Source organism: Schistocerca serialis, chromosome 9 (genome assembly GCF_023864345.2).
Source record: "Schistocerca serialis cubense isolate TAMUIC-IGC-003099 chromosome 9, iqSchSeri2.2, whole genome shotgun sequence".
NCBI lineage: Eukaryota > Metazoa > Arthropoda > Insecta > Orthoptera > Acrididae > Schistocerca > Schistocerca serialis.
Window position 1 is genome coordinate 35,446,066 of NC_064646.1, and position 19,024 is coordinate 35,465,089.

General features: G+C 42.8%; 1 protein-coding gene across 10 annotated transcripts in view; it reads right to left on the reverse strand.

The window, feature by feature from the left end:
* Window positions 1-19,024, reverse strand: part of LOC126419883 (trichoplein keratin filament-binding protein) — a 791,911-nt gene that overhangs the window by 116,118 nt on the left and 656,769 nt on the right. For all 10 annotated transcript variants that reach the window (XM_050087142.1, XM_050087143.1, XM_050087140.1 and 7 more), the window contains 2 exons: window positions 13,615-13,825; window positions 5,887-6,175 (listed from right to left, as the gene is read on the reverse strand). In XM_050087142.1, the coding sequence (XP_049943099.1) occupies window positions 5,887-6,175; window positions 13,615-13,817 (492 nt within the window). In that variant the 5' untranslated portion in view covers window positions 13,818-13,825. The remainder of the gene's footprint in view (window positions 1-5,886; window positions 6,176-13,614; window positions 13,826-19,024) is intronic.

Below are 19,024 nucleotides of genomic sequence, written 5' to 3' on the forward strand. Positions count from 1 at the left end.
CACAACGAAGCAGTGGTGTCGATGTCCTCTTTTGCTGAACAGTAACTGGATCGTCGGGCCTACCTTCCTTTGAAATTGACCGTCTTCCCTCTTTCAACAATTTAAACTTTCTTTGAGCTATGCTGTAGGGAAGAATATCCTCTCCATAGGCTTCTGTAACAATGCATAGGCCTCAGCTGAAAATTTGTCGAGCTGAAAGCAGAATTTCAAAGTCACATATTGGTCACTGTGTGTCACTTCCATTGCTATGATAGGAGATACTGAATATATCTCAGCTTGTCCACCTCTCACAGGTAGGAACTACACTATCCAATCACATTAATGTGATTCCCTATCAAAAGTCTGAATATGGTCCACACAGATAGATGCATACTTATGTTGATCCGCTGTGCCTTCCAGAATGATGAGATCACCCAAGGAATGCCACGAAAACATTCCCCAGACCATAATGCTCCCTCCTACACCCCGAACCCGTCCATCGATTGCTGCAGGGTGTTTGATTTCAGACCATACATGCCAATGGGCATCTGTCTGATGGAGCACAAAACTTGATTCATCTGAAAAGCTCACCTGTTGCCATTCAGTGGACACCTAGTTGTGGTATCGGCACGTAAAGTCCAGCCTTCATCGCTGATGAACAGCTGTCAGAATGGGTGGATGAACCAGGTGCCTGCTCCGGAGACCCGTACACGGCAACGTTCGCTGAACAGTCCTCGAGGAGACACGACAGATAGCAGCACGTGAACAATTTAAAAACTTTGCCGTTGTGGAAATGCTTCCACCCTTGGGCCAAAAGCCAATGATCGTGCCCTTCTGGATGTCAGATAAATTGCTCTGTTTCTGCATTACAATAACAACAACTGCACTATTTTCCGTGCCTCCCCCGTCAAGTTATACGTACCATCCACTGCTAGTGCTGCCACCCGCCACCTGTCAGTGGTTTTGCACACTGACATCGAACATAGGCAGTGGTCACATTAATGTGACTGGACCGTGTAGAAGTAACAACAATGAAAGTAATACAGCGTATCTGTTACATGCTAACAGAACATTGTAAGATTCAATTACAGTGTGAGAAATTATGACCATAAAAATATAATGATCATTCTTTATTGAACAGCCCTCACATGGTAACCAGACAGATTGGCCTATAGCTTGTAGTATTTGTCTGACCTTCACCCCTGAACTTTTTGACTACTACAGTTTTCGCTAATTTCCGACTGGCAGGCACCTTGGCCATTTTTAATGAATCATTAAGCTGTCTGGTTAGGAATGAAATGATTTGCACTTTTATTTGTTTGAATGCCTCAGTTTAAATATTAATCGGTCCTGAAATCTTACAATTTTTTTAAATTTCTTTATGGCTATGGCTACTTCTTCCTCAGTAAACCGTGTAGTTAATAATTAGTGCATTCACTTTGTAACACATATCTAAGCTTTGAACACAGCTGATCTGCATCTAGACTGGCATTTGGGACGAGTTGAAAAATAGATATTCTGCTGACTGTCTCCACCTGTGGATCACCAATCTGTCTTCAGCCTTTATTGTGGGCAGAACGATTCAAGCTTCGATCTTCTTTGTAAGATCAGTAATTTGTACAGTTTATCCCTAAATATCAATCTTTAACCAATTTTGTCAGTAAGCTTTCCCACTGTGCTTGTTTGGGCTTTCCAAGCAATTCTTAGTATTAAGACTTCAGGTTTCTATATTATACCTGTTAGGCTACATCGATGGACCTTTGACTGCTCTCTTCTGGCATCACCTTGTATGCAGTGTAATATATGTCAACTCAGGTGGCCACAGAATATTCTTTAATGGTGAGATGGCAGTTTTGGGTATGTGCATGTTGTATGTTTTGTATTATTTCTTACAGGGTCTGTGCACTTAGCTCTATACTAACACAGTGAACGGGTGATGTGGGCTACTGTATCACGTAGCTTGTTCCAATTTGCTTCTTAAAGATTTTTTATCATTAACTGTTAATGTAACTATATTGAGATCACTACTACGCAATCCAAAGCAGACGGTCTACATGGAAATTTTATTTATAACATATTTGTTACTGTCATTTGTACATTAGTAGGTGTTCCAGCTCTCCATGCTAGTCATGGATTGCCCTGGATAATTCATCAACAGGCGAATTTCTTGGACTGTGTCTAAAACCTTCTGCCCCCCCCCCCCTTGTCATCTGTGTGCCTGCTAAACCAGAGTGTGTTCTTTTTTATCATTTATCTCCATAGCTATCACAAATTTTGAGAGTGCACGTGTCACTTTCCTTGACATTTTTTAATATATGTGGTCTGAATACTGTGCATATGTATTTATGAGCATATCTGCTCGTTTGATCTTACAATACAAGACAAATATTCACTACACATTTTTAATGTTTTATTAATCATTACACTTCTTTTTCTAACTACAATAACTGCCTTAGGGCTAGCTTATCCAAGGAAATAACGAAAGTATGGAGGTGAGTATTAGTCGTCATGTGAAATACATTTCAATACAGTACTGGTGACAGGAGATGGAGCTCTAATTCAAGTCCTTGTAGGTGTGTAGACCTAAATGTTCTAATCTTTTTGAGTAGATCTGATGTGGTAGGTCACATAATTCTCTGATAACTACAGGCAGATTGTTTGTCACCAAGATTAGTCTACCCGCTGTGTAAGTTGAGACAAGTGATCGCAACTTTTCATACCTAGGTCTAGTTATGTATCTCAGCATGATTTGCATCATTCTTTCACCCTCTATCTTAATGAATTTTAAGTCATCATGTCTGTAAATCTGAGTTGATTTTAGTTTCTAAATATTCTCTGGTGTCTACATTTGCTGGTGAGATCACATCGCTTATTACAATATTCATTTCATCCTTATTCATACATTTCATAAGAAAATATGTCTACTGTTCCTATTGGCACATTGCCTGTCTGTTGAGTTTGCTCTATAATTACACAGTGTGCGGGATATGCATTCCACTTAATTTATTAGTCAGCCTTCGTTCTGTCATACATTTCTATCAATGAGGCTGTAATACCCACATTAGTCAGTTGAGAATCTGGTTTCTTGCACAAGGCTATACCAACCCGGGTAGTGTTTCATTAGTTTTATAGGTTCAGCAAGATGGCAGAAGCAGACGTTTTCATACCACTGGATAATCACTGTATGCATTTTAATAGACAGTGAAAGTTGTGAAAAATATACCACAGTTCAGTGTGAATAGATTATATTTACCTGTTGAGAAATTATTGTCCACCTTCATAATTTCTGTAGGGAACGCCGTAGCCCCATGGCCACTGAGGTTTCAAAACTGTCAAGTTGTTCCCTTCCATTTTCTTCTAATCATTATGGAGTTTTATTTACTGCTGGGAAATATCTGGGCAGGTTTCAGGAACTGATGATGAATGGACTACGCAATGGCCAATGTCCTTCCTTCATCTGAGGCATGGGATGCTGGTGATTTGTTGGCTGGATCTAAGGATGGAAAGTAGCCCTCCCCAAATAGGGATCAGTTGTGAAGATTACTGCTCTGCTTGGAGAATGGGACTACATGGTAGTCGAGGCAGATACAGAAGGAATAGTAGGCACAGAATACCCTCTTTTTCTTCCTGTGATTGGTAGACCATTGGGACTGTCGAGGAGAAAGTGAGTACTTTCTTAACCTCTGTACAGGATGTAAGCATTCTTATTTCTTCCAAACTTCAAAACTAATTAATCGGTCAAAACTATTATGCTCCTGTATTTTGTGTTTTTTGCAAAGAATTAGTAAGTCACTGAGTGGAGGGGACTACTTTCCACACAGTTAATGCAAACCAGTGGTTCTCCATGTGGTGCATTCCCTTGTAATGGTTGACCATAATCTCTACAAAATGAGTCATTTGCACATACAGATGCATTTTTAACATCACATATGGGTTTGACATCATGTCAAAAGACAGCTAGTTTCCTTTTTCTGGGTGCAACTCACCTCCAGTGTATCTCCTGCTATCTTTCAGACTTCTTTGGACAAGGGGAATGTTTCTAAATTAGCCCATATTTCTTCACCCATTTGTAGTGTAAGGCCACAATGACAAATTATTCCTTGCACCACAATGAGGGTCTTATTAGATGTAATTGTGACAAGGGATCACCAAGTATGTTAAACTGGAGCAGTGCCTCCAGATGAGTGGGAGATTGACTTTTTGATTAATATACCATCCACTTCTCATTTTATCTAATGAAGTGACTGCACTGAATTTTAATTCTATTTGTTCTACTATGAACGATGTTTCTGCATTCAGAAAGGGTCACTATCTCTTCTACTGTACTATAGTGCATATGCTTCTCCTGGTTTCTTAAACCAGTTTTCTTCCCACAGTGTAGCTAAGGAAGGAAGCAGTTTGGGATTATATCTCTCAGCATTGTACCGATTTCATCTGTAAGGCAAAACTGCTGCATGTGTACAGCCACCAGCTTGTGATGGTTGAGAATCTCTCCACTGTGTATTGCCTACCTTTGTGTCACTTAACAACCAGGGACTCCCCCCCCCCCCTCCTCATGGCATCCTGACAGGCAGGGAAATAGTACCCTGCCACAGAAACTGCTACATGACACAGGTAACCATCCCACGGAGTCCTAGAGTCCCCGATGCAATGGGCACTTTCTCCTCACCACTGATGGAGAGTGGACAACTCAGGTATCGAAAGTGCAGTCACTAAGAAGTCAAGGGAACACTTAGCAACACCCCCTACCCACCCCTCACCCCCCTACACAGGAGGTTGGGTGCCACACTGGTATATGGCCACTTGTCCGTTATCACAGACAACAGGTGAATAACATGGAATTGCATGCCATGCAATTCATGCCACACTTAGTGACTTTCCCCATACAGCCTGCCCCATACAGCCTTTACAAAGAAAGTTGAGAGTCAAACCCAGTAATAGCAACCAAAACCAATTTGCCAGAAATGATGGTAAGATTTAACTTAAATGACGAAAGCTAATGACAAAAATTCAAGTCCTTGTGCAAGCTCAGTGCACATCAAAGAAGTCAACATTATTGATGAGTCAGAGGAGAAGAATAAACAGAATCAGTGAGGGATGGATGGGATGAGTTGTGGCATGAGGTAAGAGGAGAAGCTCCAATAACTCAAGGTCCCTGAGCTCACCATGGACATGTTCACAACAGCATACTCAGCCCCCAAAAAGCAAAATTAAACAATTGGTCATGTATTTTCTTTTTTTGTACTTTTTGGCAGCTGAAGATTACCTACACTGGATTTTAGAATTAGGGATCAGTTGACCGCATCCAAATACACCACTTACTGTATGAAAGATGTTTCAATTGTCTATGAAAATCTGTGTTCTCAAAAAGATCCATATTCATCTACATCAAGAAAGCAACTGACTGTTGAAGAAATAAAAGAAAAACAGAGATGTAACAGATTAGTGGCCAGTCTGATTGGAGACTAATTGCACCAATGACAAAAAGTCACTTATAGCGAGGAGGTTGTCGCAGTCTGGTCTTTGTGAAATCCTTCTAAATGGGTTACAGTTGAGCCCTGTGAGGGTGATTTAATTTAAGGGCTTTTGACTTTCTCAGAACAGCAAGCATTTTCCATCCACTGTTACAAAGAAACTTCTCACGACTGCTGGCAGGAAGCAGCACCTTACATATTATGCTACGAAAATGGTGAGTGGTATCTATTAAATAATTCTAAAATATTAACTTTAAATAGTATTCATGTTATTTTGTTGTGGAGATTACTGTAGAAGTTGCTGGGAATCAGATGGGAGAAATGTATGAACAATTAGTAGAGGTGCAATTTCCTGTCCAGTCGCTGGATAGTGATGTGCTACAGAACATTTATCAGTGTCAGTTTTAATTCTGCCCAGAGTGGCTGCCCGCACCTGCCTCAGTACGGGCTGCCCGCGGCACCACTGGTGGTGGAGGCGCAGCTCGGCTTCGCGCAGACGCGCCGCGTCCTCGCGCCTGCGCAGCTCAAGCGCCGCCAGCGATGCCTCCTGCAGCTGAAGTGGCGGCCGCCCCCGGCCCCGGCCCCGCTCCCTGGCTGCCGCCGCACACTCCGCATCCAGCTGCTGCCTCTCTGCCTCCAGCAGCTCGCGGAGGCGTTGCCTGCGCTGCTCCAGGCACGCACGCCGCTGCTTCTCCGCAGCCTCCTTCTGCAGCCGCTCCTGGCTGTGTGAGGAGACAACCTAGCTCCAAAGCATGTAGTGTACAGTCTCTCTAGATTATCTTAGTTTACTTTTACATGTCAGATTCGTGACAACTTACCGTGACAAGGAATGTATAAATGTGTCCACACGTAATGCACATTTTCCCTGGGAAAATAAGGCTTCGTGATAGATATTTACGTAACTGAATGTTTTTCTAAGTTTAATCTACGACAAAGTTCAATATATACAACCAAACTATTTACGTACTACTAACTCAGAAATACATCTATGGGGTTCAACACACACTACACTTTTTATTGACTGCTACAAGACTTTAAGGTTTGCTGGTGACATTATAAATCTGCCACACTGCAAAGGACTTGAGAGCTCAGTTGAAAGAAATTGACAATGTCCTGAAAATATTTATTCTTCTTCTTCCTCTTCCTTTTTGTCATCTTTCTTCTGACTGGTTTGATGCCGCCCGCCATGAATTCCATTCTTGCACCAACCTCTTCACCTCAGAGTAGCAACTGATAACCTACATTCTCAATTATTTACCATATGTATTCCACCCTGTGTTTTCCTCTACTGTTCTCTCTAGTACCGTCAAAGTTATTCCCTAATGTCTTAACAGATGTCTTATCATCCTGTCCCTTCTTCTTGTCAGCGTTTTCCACAGATTCCTTTCCTCGCCGATTCTGCAGAGAACCACTTCCTTCCCTACCTTATCAGCCCATCTAATCTTCGACATTGTTTATAAGATTATCAATAAGGGGTAACAGAGTGTATTAAAATTTAATCGGATAATGCTGGGGTAATTTACATTAAGGAGACAAAAGTTGTTGGATACCTATTAATATGGCGTCAAACTTCCCTTTCCCAGTGTAGTGTAAGAACTTTAATAAGTGGTGTGGACTCAACAAGTCCCTGGAAGTCTCCTGCAGAAATAGTGAGCCATGCTGCCTCTAATAGCCATCGATAATCATGTTAAGTGTTGCCGTTCAGGATTTTGTGCACAAAGTGACCTCTAGATTTTGTCTCATAAATTTTCAGTGGGACCCGTGTTAGGTGATGTCGGTGGCCAACCAATTAGCTCAAAATGTCCAGAATGTTCTTTAAACAAATCACGAACAATTATGGCCCAGTGCTATGGCACACTGTTGTTCAGGAACATGAAGTCCATGATGGCTGCAAATGGTCCCCAAGTAACCGATCATAATCATTTCCAGTCAATGATTTGTTTTGTTTGGCCAGAGGATCCAGTCCATTCCATGCAAACACGGCCCACACCATTATGGAGCCACCAACAGCTTACACAGTGCCTTGTTGACAACCTGGATCCATGGCTTTGTGGAGTCTGCACCATACTCAAACCATACCATCATCTCTTACCAACTTAAATTGAGACTCATCTGACCAGACCACAGTTTTCTAGAGTCCAACCGATATGCTCACGAGCCCAGGAGAGGCTCCGGAGGTGGTGCTGTGCTGTTAGTAAAGGCACTCGTGTCTGTCGTCTGCTGCCATATCCAATTACCAATTAAAGCCAAATTTCGCTGCACTGCCTTAACGGATACACTCGTTGTATGTCCCACATTGATTTCTGCTGTTATTTCGTGCAGTGTTGCTCGTCTGTCAGCACTGACAACTCTACGCAAATCCGCCGCTCTCAGTGATTGAGTGAAACTTGACCACTGCATTGTCTGTAGTGAGAGGTGATGCCTGAAATTTGGTTTTCTCGGTATACTCTTGACACTATGGATTTCTGAATACTGAATTGCCTACGATTTCCAAAACAGAATGTCCCATGTGTCCAGCTCCAATTATCATTCTGCATTCAGAGTCTGTTAATTCCCATTGTGTGGCCATAACCACGCCATAAACCCTTCCACGTGGATCATCTGAGTACAAATGACAGCTCTGCCAAAGCACTGCCGTTTCATACCTCGTGTATGTGACACTGCCGCAATCTGTATACAGGGTGTTACAAAAAGGTACGGCCAAACTTTCAGGAAAGAATTCCTCACACAAAGAAAGAAAATATGTTATGTGGCCATGTGTCCGGGAATGCTTACTTTCCATGTTGGAGCTCATTTTATTACTTCTCTTCAAATCACATTAATCATGGAATGGAAACACACAGCAACAGAACGTACCAGCGTGACTTCAAACATTTTGTTACAGGAAATGTTCAAAATTTCCTCCGTTAGCGAGGATACGTGCATCCACCCTCTGCCGCATGGAATCCCTGATGCGCTGATGCGGCCCTGGAGAATGGCGTATTGTATCACAGCTGTCCACAATAGGAACACGAAGAGTCTCTACATTTGGTACCGGGGTTGCGTAGACAAGAGCTTTCAAATGCCCCCATAAATGAAAGTCAAGAGGGTTGAGGTCAGGAGAGCGTGGAGGCCATGGAATTGGTCCGCCTCTACCAATCCATCGGTCACCAAATCTGTTGTTGAGAAGCGTACGAACACTTCGACTGAAATGTGCAGGAGCTCCATTGTGCATGAACCACATGTTGCGTCGTACTTGTAAAGGCACATGTTCTAGCAACACAGGTAGAGTATCCCATATGAAATCATGATAACGTGCTCCATTGAGCGTAGGTGGAAGAACATGGGACCCAATCGAGACATCACCAACAATGCCTGCCCAAATGTTCACACAAAATCTGTGTTGATGACGTGATTGCACAATTGCGTGCGGATTCTCGTCAGTCCACACATGTTGATTGTGAAAATGTACAATTTGATCATGTTGGAACGAAGCCTCATCCGTAAAGAGAACATTTGCACTGAAATAAGGATTGACACATTGTTGGATGAACCATTCGCAGAAGTGTACCCGTGGAGGCCAATCTGCTGCTGATAGTGCCTGCACACGCTGTACATGGTACGGAAACAATTGGTTCTCCTGTAGCACTCTCAATACAGTGACGTGGTCAACGTTACCTTGTACAGCAGCAACTTCTCTGACGCTGACATTAGGGTTATTGTCAACTGCACGAAGAATTGCCTCGTCCATTGCAGGTGTCCTCGTCGTTCTAGGTCTTCCCCAGTCGCGAGTCATAGGCTGGAATGTTCCGTGCTCCCTAAGACGCCGATCAATTGCTTCGAACGTCTTCCTGTCGGGACACCTTCGTTCTGGAAATCTGTCTCGATACAAACATACTGCGCCACGGCTATTGCCCCGTGCTAATTCATACATCAAATGGGCATCTGCCAACTGCGCATTTGTAAACATTGCACTGACTGCAAAACTACGTTCGTGATGAACAGTAACCTGATGATGTTATGTACTGATGTGCCTGATGCTAGTACTGTAGAGCAATGAGTCGCATGTCAACACAAGCACCGAAGTCAACATTACCTTCCTTCAATTGGGCCAACTGGCGGTGAATGGAGGAAGTACAGTACATACTGACGAAACTAAAATGAGCTTTAACACGGAAATTAAGCATTTCCAGACACACGTCCACGTAACATATTTTCTTTCTTTGTGTGTGAGGAATGTTTCCTGAAAGTTTGGCCGTACCTTTTTGTAACACCCTGTATATGCGTATAGCTATCCCCTGACTTTTGTCATATCAGTGTATTAGGAAATGAGACACTGTAATGCCTCATTTCCTGGCCATGCCTGTGTGCCCTTGCTTTGGCTATTGCCTACAAAAGGGTCACGTTCTGAGGGAAGGAGGCTTTCTGCAAACTGGAGCTGATTGGACGGTCTTTCTGTAATCCTCCTAAGTGGATTGTGGTCGGATTCTACAGGGCTGCCTTAGACAGTGAGTAATTTTTCCAACATTCGATGTAGGAAAGGTTCTGAAGTGTCCTGCCAGATGGCAGCACCTTAAAGAAGCGTTGTGAGAAGCAGCAGAAAATAGCTAACGAGAATGCCTGCATTTCGTTCCTGATTGTGGTTTGCTCAAAGATGCATACGTACAATAATTTCGCACAGAGGATTTTGGAGCTCGCAAAATAGAGTCCGTGGGAACTGGGCATGAAGCGACAAGTTTTGGGCAGTCTGGGGTGCTATTTGTGTTCCGAGTTTGCAATCATTTCACAAGCCTGGAGTTAGTGACCTTTCGTGATCGACGAGGTTTCGTTTCCGGTACGGAAAGCCTACAAAGCATTTGAAACTACGTTCCCTTGCACGGCCAACGAATTTTGCCCACACACTTCCCCGTTCTTCGCAATGAACGTCGCAGATTACTGAACGCAGACATGCTGGGTAAGAAGAGGCTTCAGAGAACAGGGATGATGCGATAGCCAGCGACCCTCGTGAGACTGACTCCACGTGTGCGAGCAGTGCAGTCAGCTGACGCGGGGTCGCCGGGGCAGGGCGTCGCGCGGCGCACACCGCCAGCGGCTGCGTGCTGAGCGCGGAGGCTGCTAACCGAAGGGGCGCAGGTTCGATTCCCGTCCGCGTCTTTGATTTTCTCCGTTCGTGCACAGGGCGTTGTGTTTCCCTTACCTTTATGCCGTCATAAATGCCACGAAAATCGCTTACATAGTGCCAACGACACGTCTAAGACTATGTTAACTTCATATAAGGACACGGCTCGACACTGATGAATATTCTGAATTGTCCAATGACACTGCTGTATCTTCTTTCCACTGTTGAGATGGCTGTGTGGGCACATCTGTGGATACTGTCCGCCACGGCGAGTATGGTTTCAACGCTGACAGTAGCAGACGAGGTTTGCTCTTTGATCCGCAAAACAACTGAACTTGTCTGAAGTAGTGGGGATATTTAATGCGAGAAAGGCGTTTCTGAAAAAGGGAAATTTGTTAATATCGAATATAAATATTAACTGTTACGAAATAATTTCCGAAGATCTTTATCTGGACCGCAGCCTTATACGTCGATTAAACGTAGACGATAAGCAGTTCAGACAAGAATAGGATCTTTTGAGGTGTGGTGCTACAGAAAACTGGGTTTATCATATAAATATCTAACTATCTAAGAGATACTGGCTGAAACTGAGCAGAAAGAACTTTATTCCACAATATGTTTAAAGGAGGGGATAGGTTTATGGGACATAAAATGGAGAAGTCAGCTCGTAAAATGGAGAAGTCAATTGACAGCCCTCTCGGCGATTAGCAGGCAAATTTCGTGACACCTGAGAGAGAAGGCCTGGAGAACCTGGTTCCCGAGCATGGGCACAGCATTCTGACTGACGCATTTACAGAGTTCAGGGGGAGTGGTCGGATTTAGTGACTGTCGAGCGATCTCGTGTCCATAGGCAGAAAGCCTCGTATTGGATCGCAGGGATAGTAGCTAGCGGCAGGTGGGGCCGGATAGGCCTACAAGTGATTTGCTTCCTGAGGTTTAACCGAATTCAATTTGTTTTTGTGGAACATAGAAGTGTGGCGTTTTTGTGTGTCGTTGACCAACTGACTTTGAACGTTCGTTGCTGGGAGCGGCGTATAAACCGTTAACGCTGTACATTTTTCGATCGAGAGGTCCGATCTCTGAATGTTTCTGAAAGTAGTTATATTGCTCCAGGACGGTTATTAGCAGTGGAGGTAATGCCGAACTACTGAACATTTTAACAATGTCTCGAAGCGAGGTTGGTGATCCGTATTTAAAACTGGTTTTAATAGGGCACAGGATTAATTTACATCCGCCGATGAACGTTTCCAAGTAAATCTGCAGAGTGTGTGGATTCCGGCCGCCAGGAAGCTCAAAGGAGGAGATAAAAGGAACGCTCGAGGTGGGTCGACAACGTTACAAAACACGGATGAGCAGCGTGTATGCGTATATCCGGAGACAACAGCACAAGGAAACGCGCCGGGCAGGCATTTAACCTGCATTGGGCGTCGAATGGTTGATGAATACGGAAATTTTCTGGATCAAATGACTGAAAAGCAAAGTGAGAAAAGGCCCGGGTTTCAAAAGAAAAGAATGGTCATCTGCCGCAACGACAACACACCTGCCTACAAGGCAGAATATGACAGTGAATAGCTGTAGGACGTAAAGTACGAATTTTTGGGAACATCCATCGTTTCCAGATTTGGTAGCCGCTAGCTTCGGCCTATTCGCACACGAAAAGAAATTTGTGGCTGATAGACTTCAAGAAGAATATAATAATTCCATTTCCAAAGAAAGCAGGTATTGACAGATGTGAAAATTACCGAACTATCAGTTTAATAAGTCACGGCTGCAAAATACTAACGCGAATTCTTTACAGACGAATGGAAAAACTAGTAGAAGCCGATCTCGGGGAAGATCAGTTTGGATTCCGTAGAAATATCGGAACACGTGAGGCAATACTGACCCTACGACTTATCTTAGAAGCTAGATGAAGGAAAGGCAAACCTACGTTTCTAGCATTTGTAGACTTAGAGAAAGCTTTTGACAATGTTGACTGGAATACTCTCTTTCAAATTCTGAACGTGGCAGGGATGAAATACAAGGAGCGAAAGGCTATTTACAACCTGTACAGCAACTAGATCGCAGTTATAAGAGTCGAGGGGCATGAAAGGGAAGTAGTGGTTAGGAAGGGAGTGAGACAGGGTTGATGCCTATCCCCGATGTTATTCAATCTGTATATTGAGCAAGCACTAAAGGAAACAAAAGAAAAGTTCGGAGTAGGTATTAAAATCCATGGAGAAGAAATAAAAACTTTGAGGGTCGTCGATGACATTGTAATTCTGTCGGAGACAGCAAAGGACCTGGAAGACCAGTTGAACGGAATGGACAGTGTCTTGAAAGGAGGATATCAGACGAACATCAACAAAAGCAAAACGAGGATAATGGAATGTAATCGAATTAAATTGGGTGATGCTGAGGGAATTAGATTAGGAAATGAGACACTTAAAATAGTAAAGGAGATTTGCTATTTGGGGAGCAAAATAACTGATGATGGTCGAACTAGAGAGGATATAAAATGCAAAGTGGCAATGGCAAGAAAAGCGTTTCTGAAGAAGAGAAATTTGTTAACATCGAGTATTGATTTAAGTGTCAGGAAGTCGTTTCTGAAAGTGTTTGTATGGAGTGTAGCCATGTATGGAAGTGAAACATGGACAAGAAGAGAATAGAAGCTTTCGAAACGTGGTGCTACAGAAGAATGCAGAAGATTAGATGGGTAGGTCACATAACTAATGAGGAGGTATTGAACAGAATTGGGGAGAAGAGGAGTTTGTGGCACAACTTGACTAGAAGAAGGGATCAGTTGGTAGGACATGTTCTGAGGCATCGAGGGATCACAACTTTAGCATTGGAGGGCAGCGTGGAGGGTAAAAATCGTAGAGGGAGACAAGGAGATGAATACACTAAACAGATTCAGAAGGATGTAGGTTGCAGTAGGTACTAGGAGATGAAGGAGCTTGCACAGGATAGAGTAGCATGGAGAGCTGTATCAAACCAGTCCCAGTATTGAAGACCACAACAACAACAACAACAGATATTTCAGTTCAAATGGAGAGGTTAGTGCGGCCTCAGCCGTGGGCGCACCTGGCCTGGTAGTACTGCGGCGACGCCCAGTTGTTGTACTGGGTCATCTGGCGGTCCCAGTCGCAGAAGTAGCTGCGCACGCCGTCCCAGTGCCGCAGCCGGTCGTCGTCCGCGTTGCGCTTGCGCACCAGCGCCTCCTCCTGGCGCTGCAGCCTGCGACCGGAGGGCGGCCGCGCCGTCGTCGCGCCCTCGAACAGGCTCATCCCCCACCCTGCAACACAAGACGCCGGGTCAGTGGTCAGGTGACAGCTGCAAGAGTCACAGCTGTCGCCGCGACTCCAGAAAAATCTCTAATACTCCTTTGCTTCCACTTCGCGACATTCGTCAGATAGTTCGCTACATTCGTGTACTTCTATGGTTCTATGCCTTTTTGCAATAAAGTGCCCCTTTCTACATCTACATCTACACGACTACGCTGCAATGCATAATTAAGTGCCTGGCAGAGGGTCCATCCTACTTTTTCACCAATCCACCCTCGAACAGGACGTGGGAAAAATGAACACTCAAATCTTCCCTTGCGAGCTCTGATTTCCCTTATTTTATCAAAATAATCATTTCCTCCTATTTGGGTGGGCGTCAAGAAATATTTTCGCTTTCGGGGCAAACAACTGAAGATTGATATTTCGTGAGAAGGTCACGCCGCAACTAAAAACGCCTTTCTTTTAATGATCACTGGGCTGGCGTAAGCTGGCGCCAGCACACCATGCGGCACAGAGGTTGCGAGAAGATCGACAGAAGCCAAAAACAGACTCGCAGGAAACGCGCCGCCAACGCCCTGTCGGCCGCCAGTATTTGGATCGCCGCCGCGTCCCAGTTAGTTTTCCAGTCTGTCATCCAGTGAGTCACCGATACATCAGTCGCAGCCCAGTCACTTGCAGTCGCAGACAGTCCCAGACACCACATAGCGACCCGAGTAGTGTACATAGTGGACTTTGTACTTCACCAGCAATGAGGCTAACGTGGACTATCACACAGAGCTTGTACCACAACGACTATAAACTTTCCTTTCTTATGAATAAAGAACCCTGCTAATATAGGAGCGCAGTTTGTGTTATAGAAAGAGGTTACCAGCCACCAAACAACATCCTCTCCCTGCTTCCCATGGTACAGCTCTACAGGGAAAACGTGACGACATAAAAATTACCACCCCAATTACCCGGGTGAAACATATCCATGACACTCTCTCCCCCATTTTGCGATAGTATAAAATGAGCTGCCCTTCTTTGTACTTATTCGATGTCGTTTTTCGATGTCCTCGGTCGCCCATACCAGATGCGCATCCCACACTGAACGCCAGTACTCTAGCAGCGGACGTACAAGTGTGGTGTAAGACAGTCGCTTCAGTAGGTCTGTTATATTTTCTAAGTGTCCTGCCAATAAATCGCAGTCTTTTGTTTGCTTTCCCCACAAAATTGTCTATGAGATCGTTCCTGTTTATGTTATCGCCAACTGTAATCTCTAGGTACTTAGTCGAATTTACAGCCTTTGGATGTATTTGATTTATCGTGTAACCGAAATTTAGTGGATTCTCTTTAGTACACATGTGGATGACTCCACACTTCATTATTTAGAGTCAATTGCATGATTGCAATTTTTTCCCACGAAGATATCTTGGATAAATTGTTTTCAAATATTTTTTTATCTTCTGATCTTTTAGTAAACGGAAAACGACAGCATCACCTCCAAACAACCTAAGACGGCTGCTCAGATTGTCTCCTAATTCGTTTATTTAGACAAGGAGCAGCAGAGGACCTATAACACTACCTTGAGGAACGCCAGAAAACACGTCTGTTTTACTCGATGACTTGCCGTCAATTACTCTGACCTCCCTGACAGGAAATCACGAATCCAGTCGCATAACTGAGACGATACTCCACACGCCAGTAATTTGATTTGAAGCCGCTTCTGGGGATGGTATCAAAAGCCTTCTGGAAATCTAGAAATATGGAATCAGTGTGAGCACTAATTACTTCGTGAGAATAAAGAGTTAGTTGTGTCTGACAAGTACGATTAGGGTGACCACATTTTCTTTGGACAAAAGTGGGACTTTCATACATTTTCTTGGTCAAAAAGTGGGACAATTTTTGTTTCTCGTTAAATATCACTTTTAATGCTAACATTTCTTCTTCCTCCGCATATATAGCCTTCACTGATATTTGTGTGTGTGTGTGTGTGTGTGTGTGTGTGTGTGTGTGTGTACAAAACCAAACAAAGAATGGAAAGACTGGAAAGAAGTACATTTCAAGTTTTCAGAAATCTGCTTATTAAGAAATGTAACATTTATAACACAGAATGTAGAAAGACATACAGTAACAATAACTACAAAAAAAGTTCTTAGTGAACACAAGGAATTTATGGTTTTGTCGATTCCACACTACACTCATATTTCTTCAAAGATGAAATTTCATTCAGCAACTCAGGTTTGCCTAATAGGTATGAACAGAAGTCAGTGCAACTGTATTTACTGAAGTTTAAACAGGTCAGTAAAATACACTTAACGCTCCTCACCGTAAATCTATTCCTCTCATCTGTCCACTGTGACGATAGGTGACGATAGTAAGCTGAAAACTCTTTCAACATTTGCGTTGTGGGCAGGGAGTGAAAAGAAGTACTGCGCTATATTAAGCGATTCTCTGAACTGTTCATTACACTGGCAAGATCTGAAAACCTACACCATTTTTCATGTGCCATCAACTGATTCCATTGTTCACTTCTGTTTCCACTTGTTTTACAAATGACTGTATATGAACTATTTCATCAAATAAGAGGCTGTCATTTACCAGAATGCCCTTTTCATTTAGCCACATTGAAGTATTTTCAACTACTGACCATTCTGGTGGTTCTGTGAGCATCATCCATGAGAATACAGAAAACTCAGCTATTCCCTGTAACCATGAGGATAAATAGTCTACTGAAGCATCATAAAACGTTGATACTGCTATTCAAATTTCTTAACAGACTGGTCATCACAATCATTCAACGGTTTGTTTACACTTAGTGGTACAAAATGTTCATGTTTCCTTGAATTTAGACTTGTCAAAGCTTTATTTAAGACTGCTAATACTTCACATATGGAATTATTCTGTTTCTCAATGCTCAGAATGGATTGTTGGAAAACACTCATTTGTGAATGTACAAAAAGTAAATAACATTCATTTATAGGATCACTGAAAAAACTCTTTAAGGTTGCAGGGCACTTTGAGTTAGACTGTGACAAATAGTAAGATTTCAAAGGTTCATACATTTTCAAGATCCTTTCTATGGCTGGCAACAATGAAAGCCACCTTGTTTTGGAAAAGTAAAGTACATTTTTGTAAGTGACACCAACAAATTCACAGAATTCGGTGAGTTCTGCAACACAAATAGAAAAAATATGAAAATGGTTGTACAATTTCATGACAATGCAGTCAATGTCAACAGGTAAAACATCACAAGCACTTTGAAGTGTGTTATGAACAACATGTACTGGACAACCTATGCCAACAATGTTAGAGTTTTTTAATTTTTCTTTCAGATGTGTGAAAACATTATTACCCTCTTTCTTCATTAACCCCCCAAAATTACAGTTAGTATTGTCTGCACCAAATGCAACACACTTTGAGATGATACTGAATGACTGTATAACATGAGAAAGATAATTGGAAATTGTTTCGGACTTCTCGTTCTGCAATTCATCAAGATCAAGCAATTTCGTCTGCAGTCCACCCTCACTTACAGAAAAATACTGAACTATCACAGGGCAAATTTTCTGCTGCCCATGGTTGCTAGCATCAGTAGATATTAAAAAGTATTTTGCACTGTTTACAGCAGCTATTACCTGTTTCTGGGAATGCGGAGCTGTAACATTGTTGATAATTGCTTCACACTTTGTTCTTCCACACGAAACATTTTCTGCAATCTTAGAATCAGGAAAAAAATTTTTTGTTTAGTTGAACACTGCAGTCATTAGAACGATAGCTTTGGTGGTGTTTAACAACATGGAATGACAGGGTTCCTTCTGCTGCAGCTACGTTTTTCTGTTCCTGTGTATTTGAAGTTACAAAATATCTCGTCATTTTTTGCGAGGAACCTGCCGATAGAAGATTTTTCCTATGTATTCTGATTCCATATGATGCTTGAGATCTGCAGCACCACCATGAGACACGGATACAGCACAGTTACATACGTTACATTTTGCTGAACAGTCATTGTCTGTAGCAGTGAAGCAAGGAAATTTCCTCTGGAGCTCTTCTGAAAACTTTGATTTTCGTTTCCGCATCGCCACGACGTGCTAGCACTTCACGAAACTGATACTGAGTGCTGTAGACTTGGCCACTGTTTCTATGTTTCGATACAGTGTATCGATACGTGGAACTGTTTCAGTGTTTCAGAACGGCTGTGGTTCTCTGTTTCGAAACAGTGGTGTTTCATTTCGCCCCTGTCTCGGATAACCGGACCAGACTGGATCTCGAGCCAGACACAGAAACTGTATCGTTGTTTCAAAATAAGGCTGTTTCAGTCCACCTGTGCTTGGAACGGACTAACTGTATCAAAACAGTGATGTTTCATTCCGCTCTGTGTCGGACGAGATTCGGGCCGGCACAGGTACTGAAACACAACATACCATTTCATGAAACACTTTCAAGAGTGTCGAAATCTTTTTGACAGGCAATAGCATGAAGCTTAAGATATCCGAAAATAAAGCTTCGTTTCTAGCTGACTGTCCTATTCCGAAATGGCGTAACATCTGCTTTATAAACACTAACCAAACAATAAAACAACGCGTACTATTCACATTCAAAATAATAAATATGTGAAAATCATTAAGTTAAATTACACTTTTTTCATAACATACGCTTCTCTGTTCATGTATAGTAATCATATTAAGAAACACAAGTAGACCTACAACATTTTGAATAAAGAAGGCGTAGAGTGACAGTTATTAGACACATACTTAAATTTGATGTAGGTATAATTGCAAGCAATGTTTGATGGTTGGTTGGTTGTTTGGGAGAAGAGGCCGAACAGCGAGATTATCGATCTCATAGGATTAGGGAAGGATGGGGAAGGAAGTCGGCCGTGCCCTTTCAAAGGAACCATCCCGGCATTTGCCTGGTGCGATTTAGGGAAATCACGGAAAACCTAAATCGGGATGGCCGGACGCGGGATTGAACCGTCGTCCTTCCGAATGCGAATCTGTTTGACATATCACTTATAGTGTAATGGTGAACGGGAAGGGCTGGGGAGCATGGTGAATTTATAGTAACGGTTCGAAACACCTTGAAAGACAAAATTTTTTCTGTTATATTTTGTTATTTATTCGAATTATCTGTGAGTCTATAGTCAATGTGCCTATTATCCACAATGATTCCCTTTGTGTGCATGGAAATTAGCAGGATGGGTATATTACCCGCATTAACGGAATGTGGGA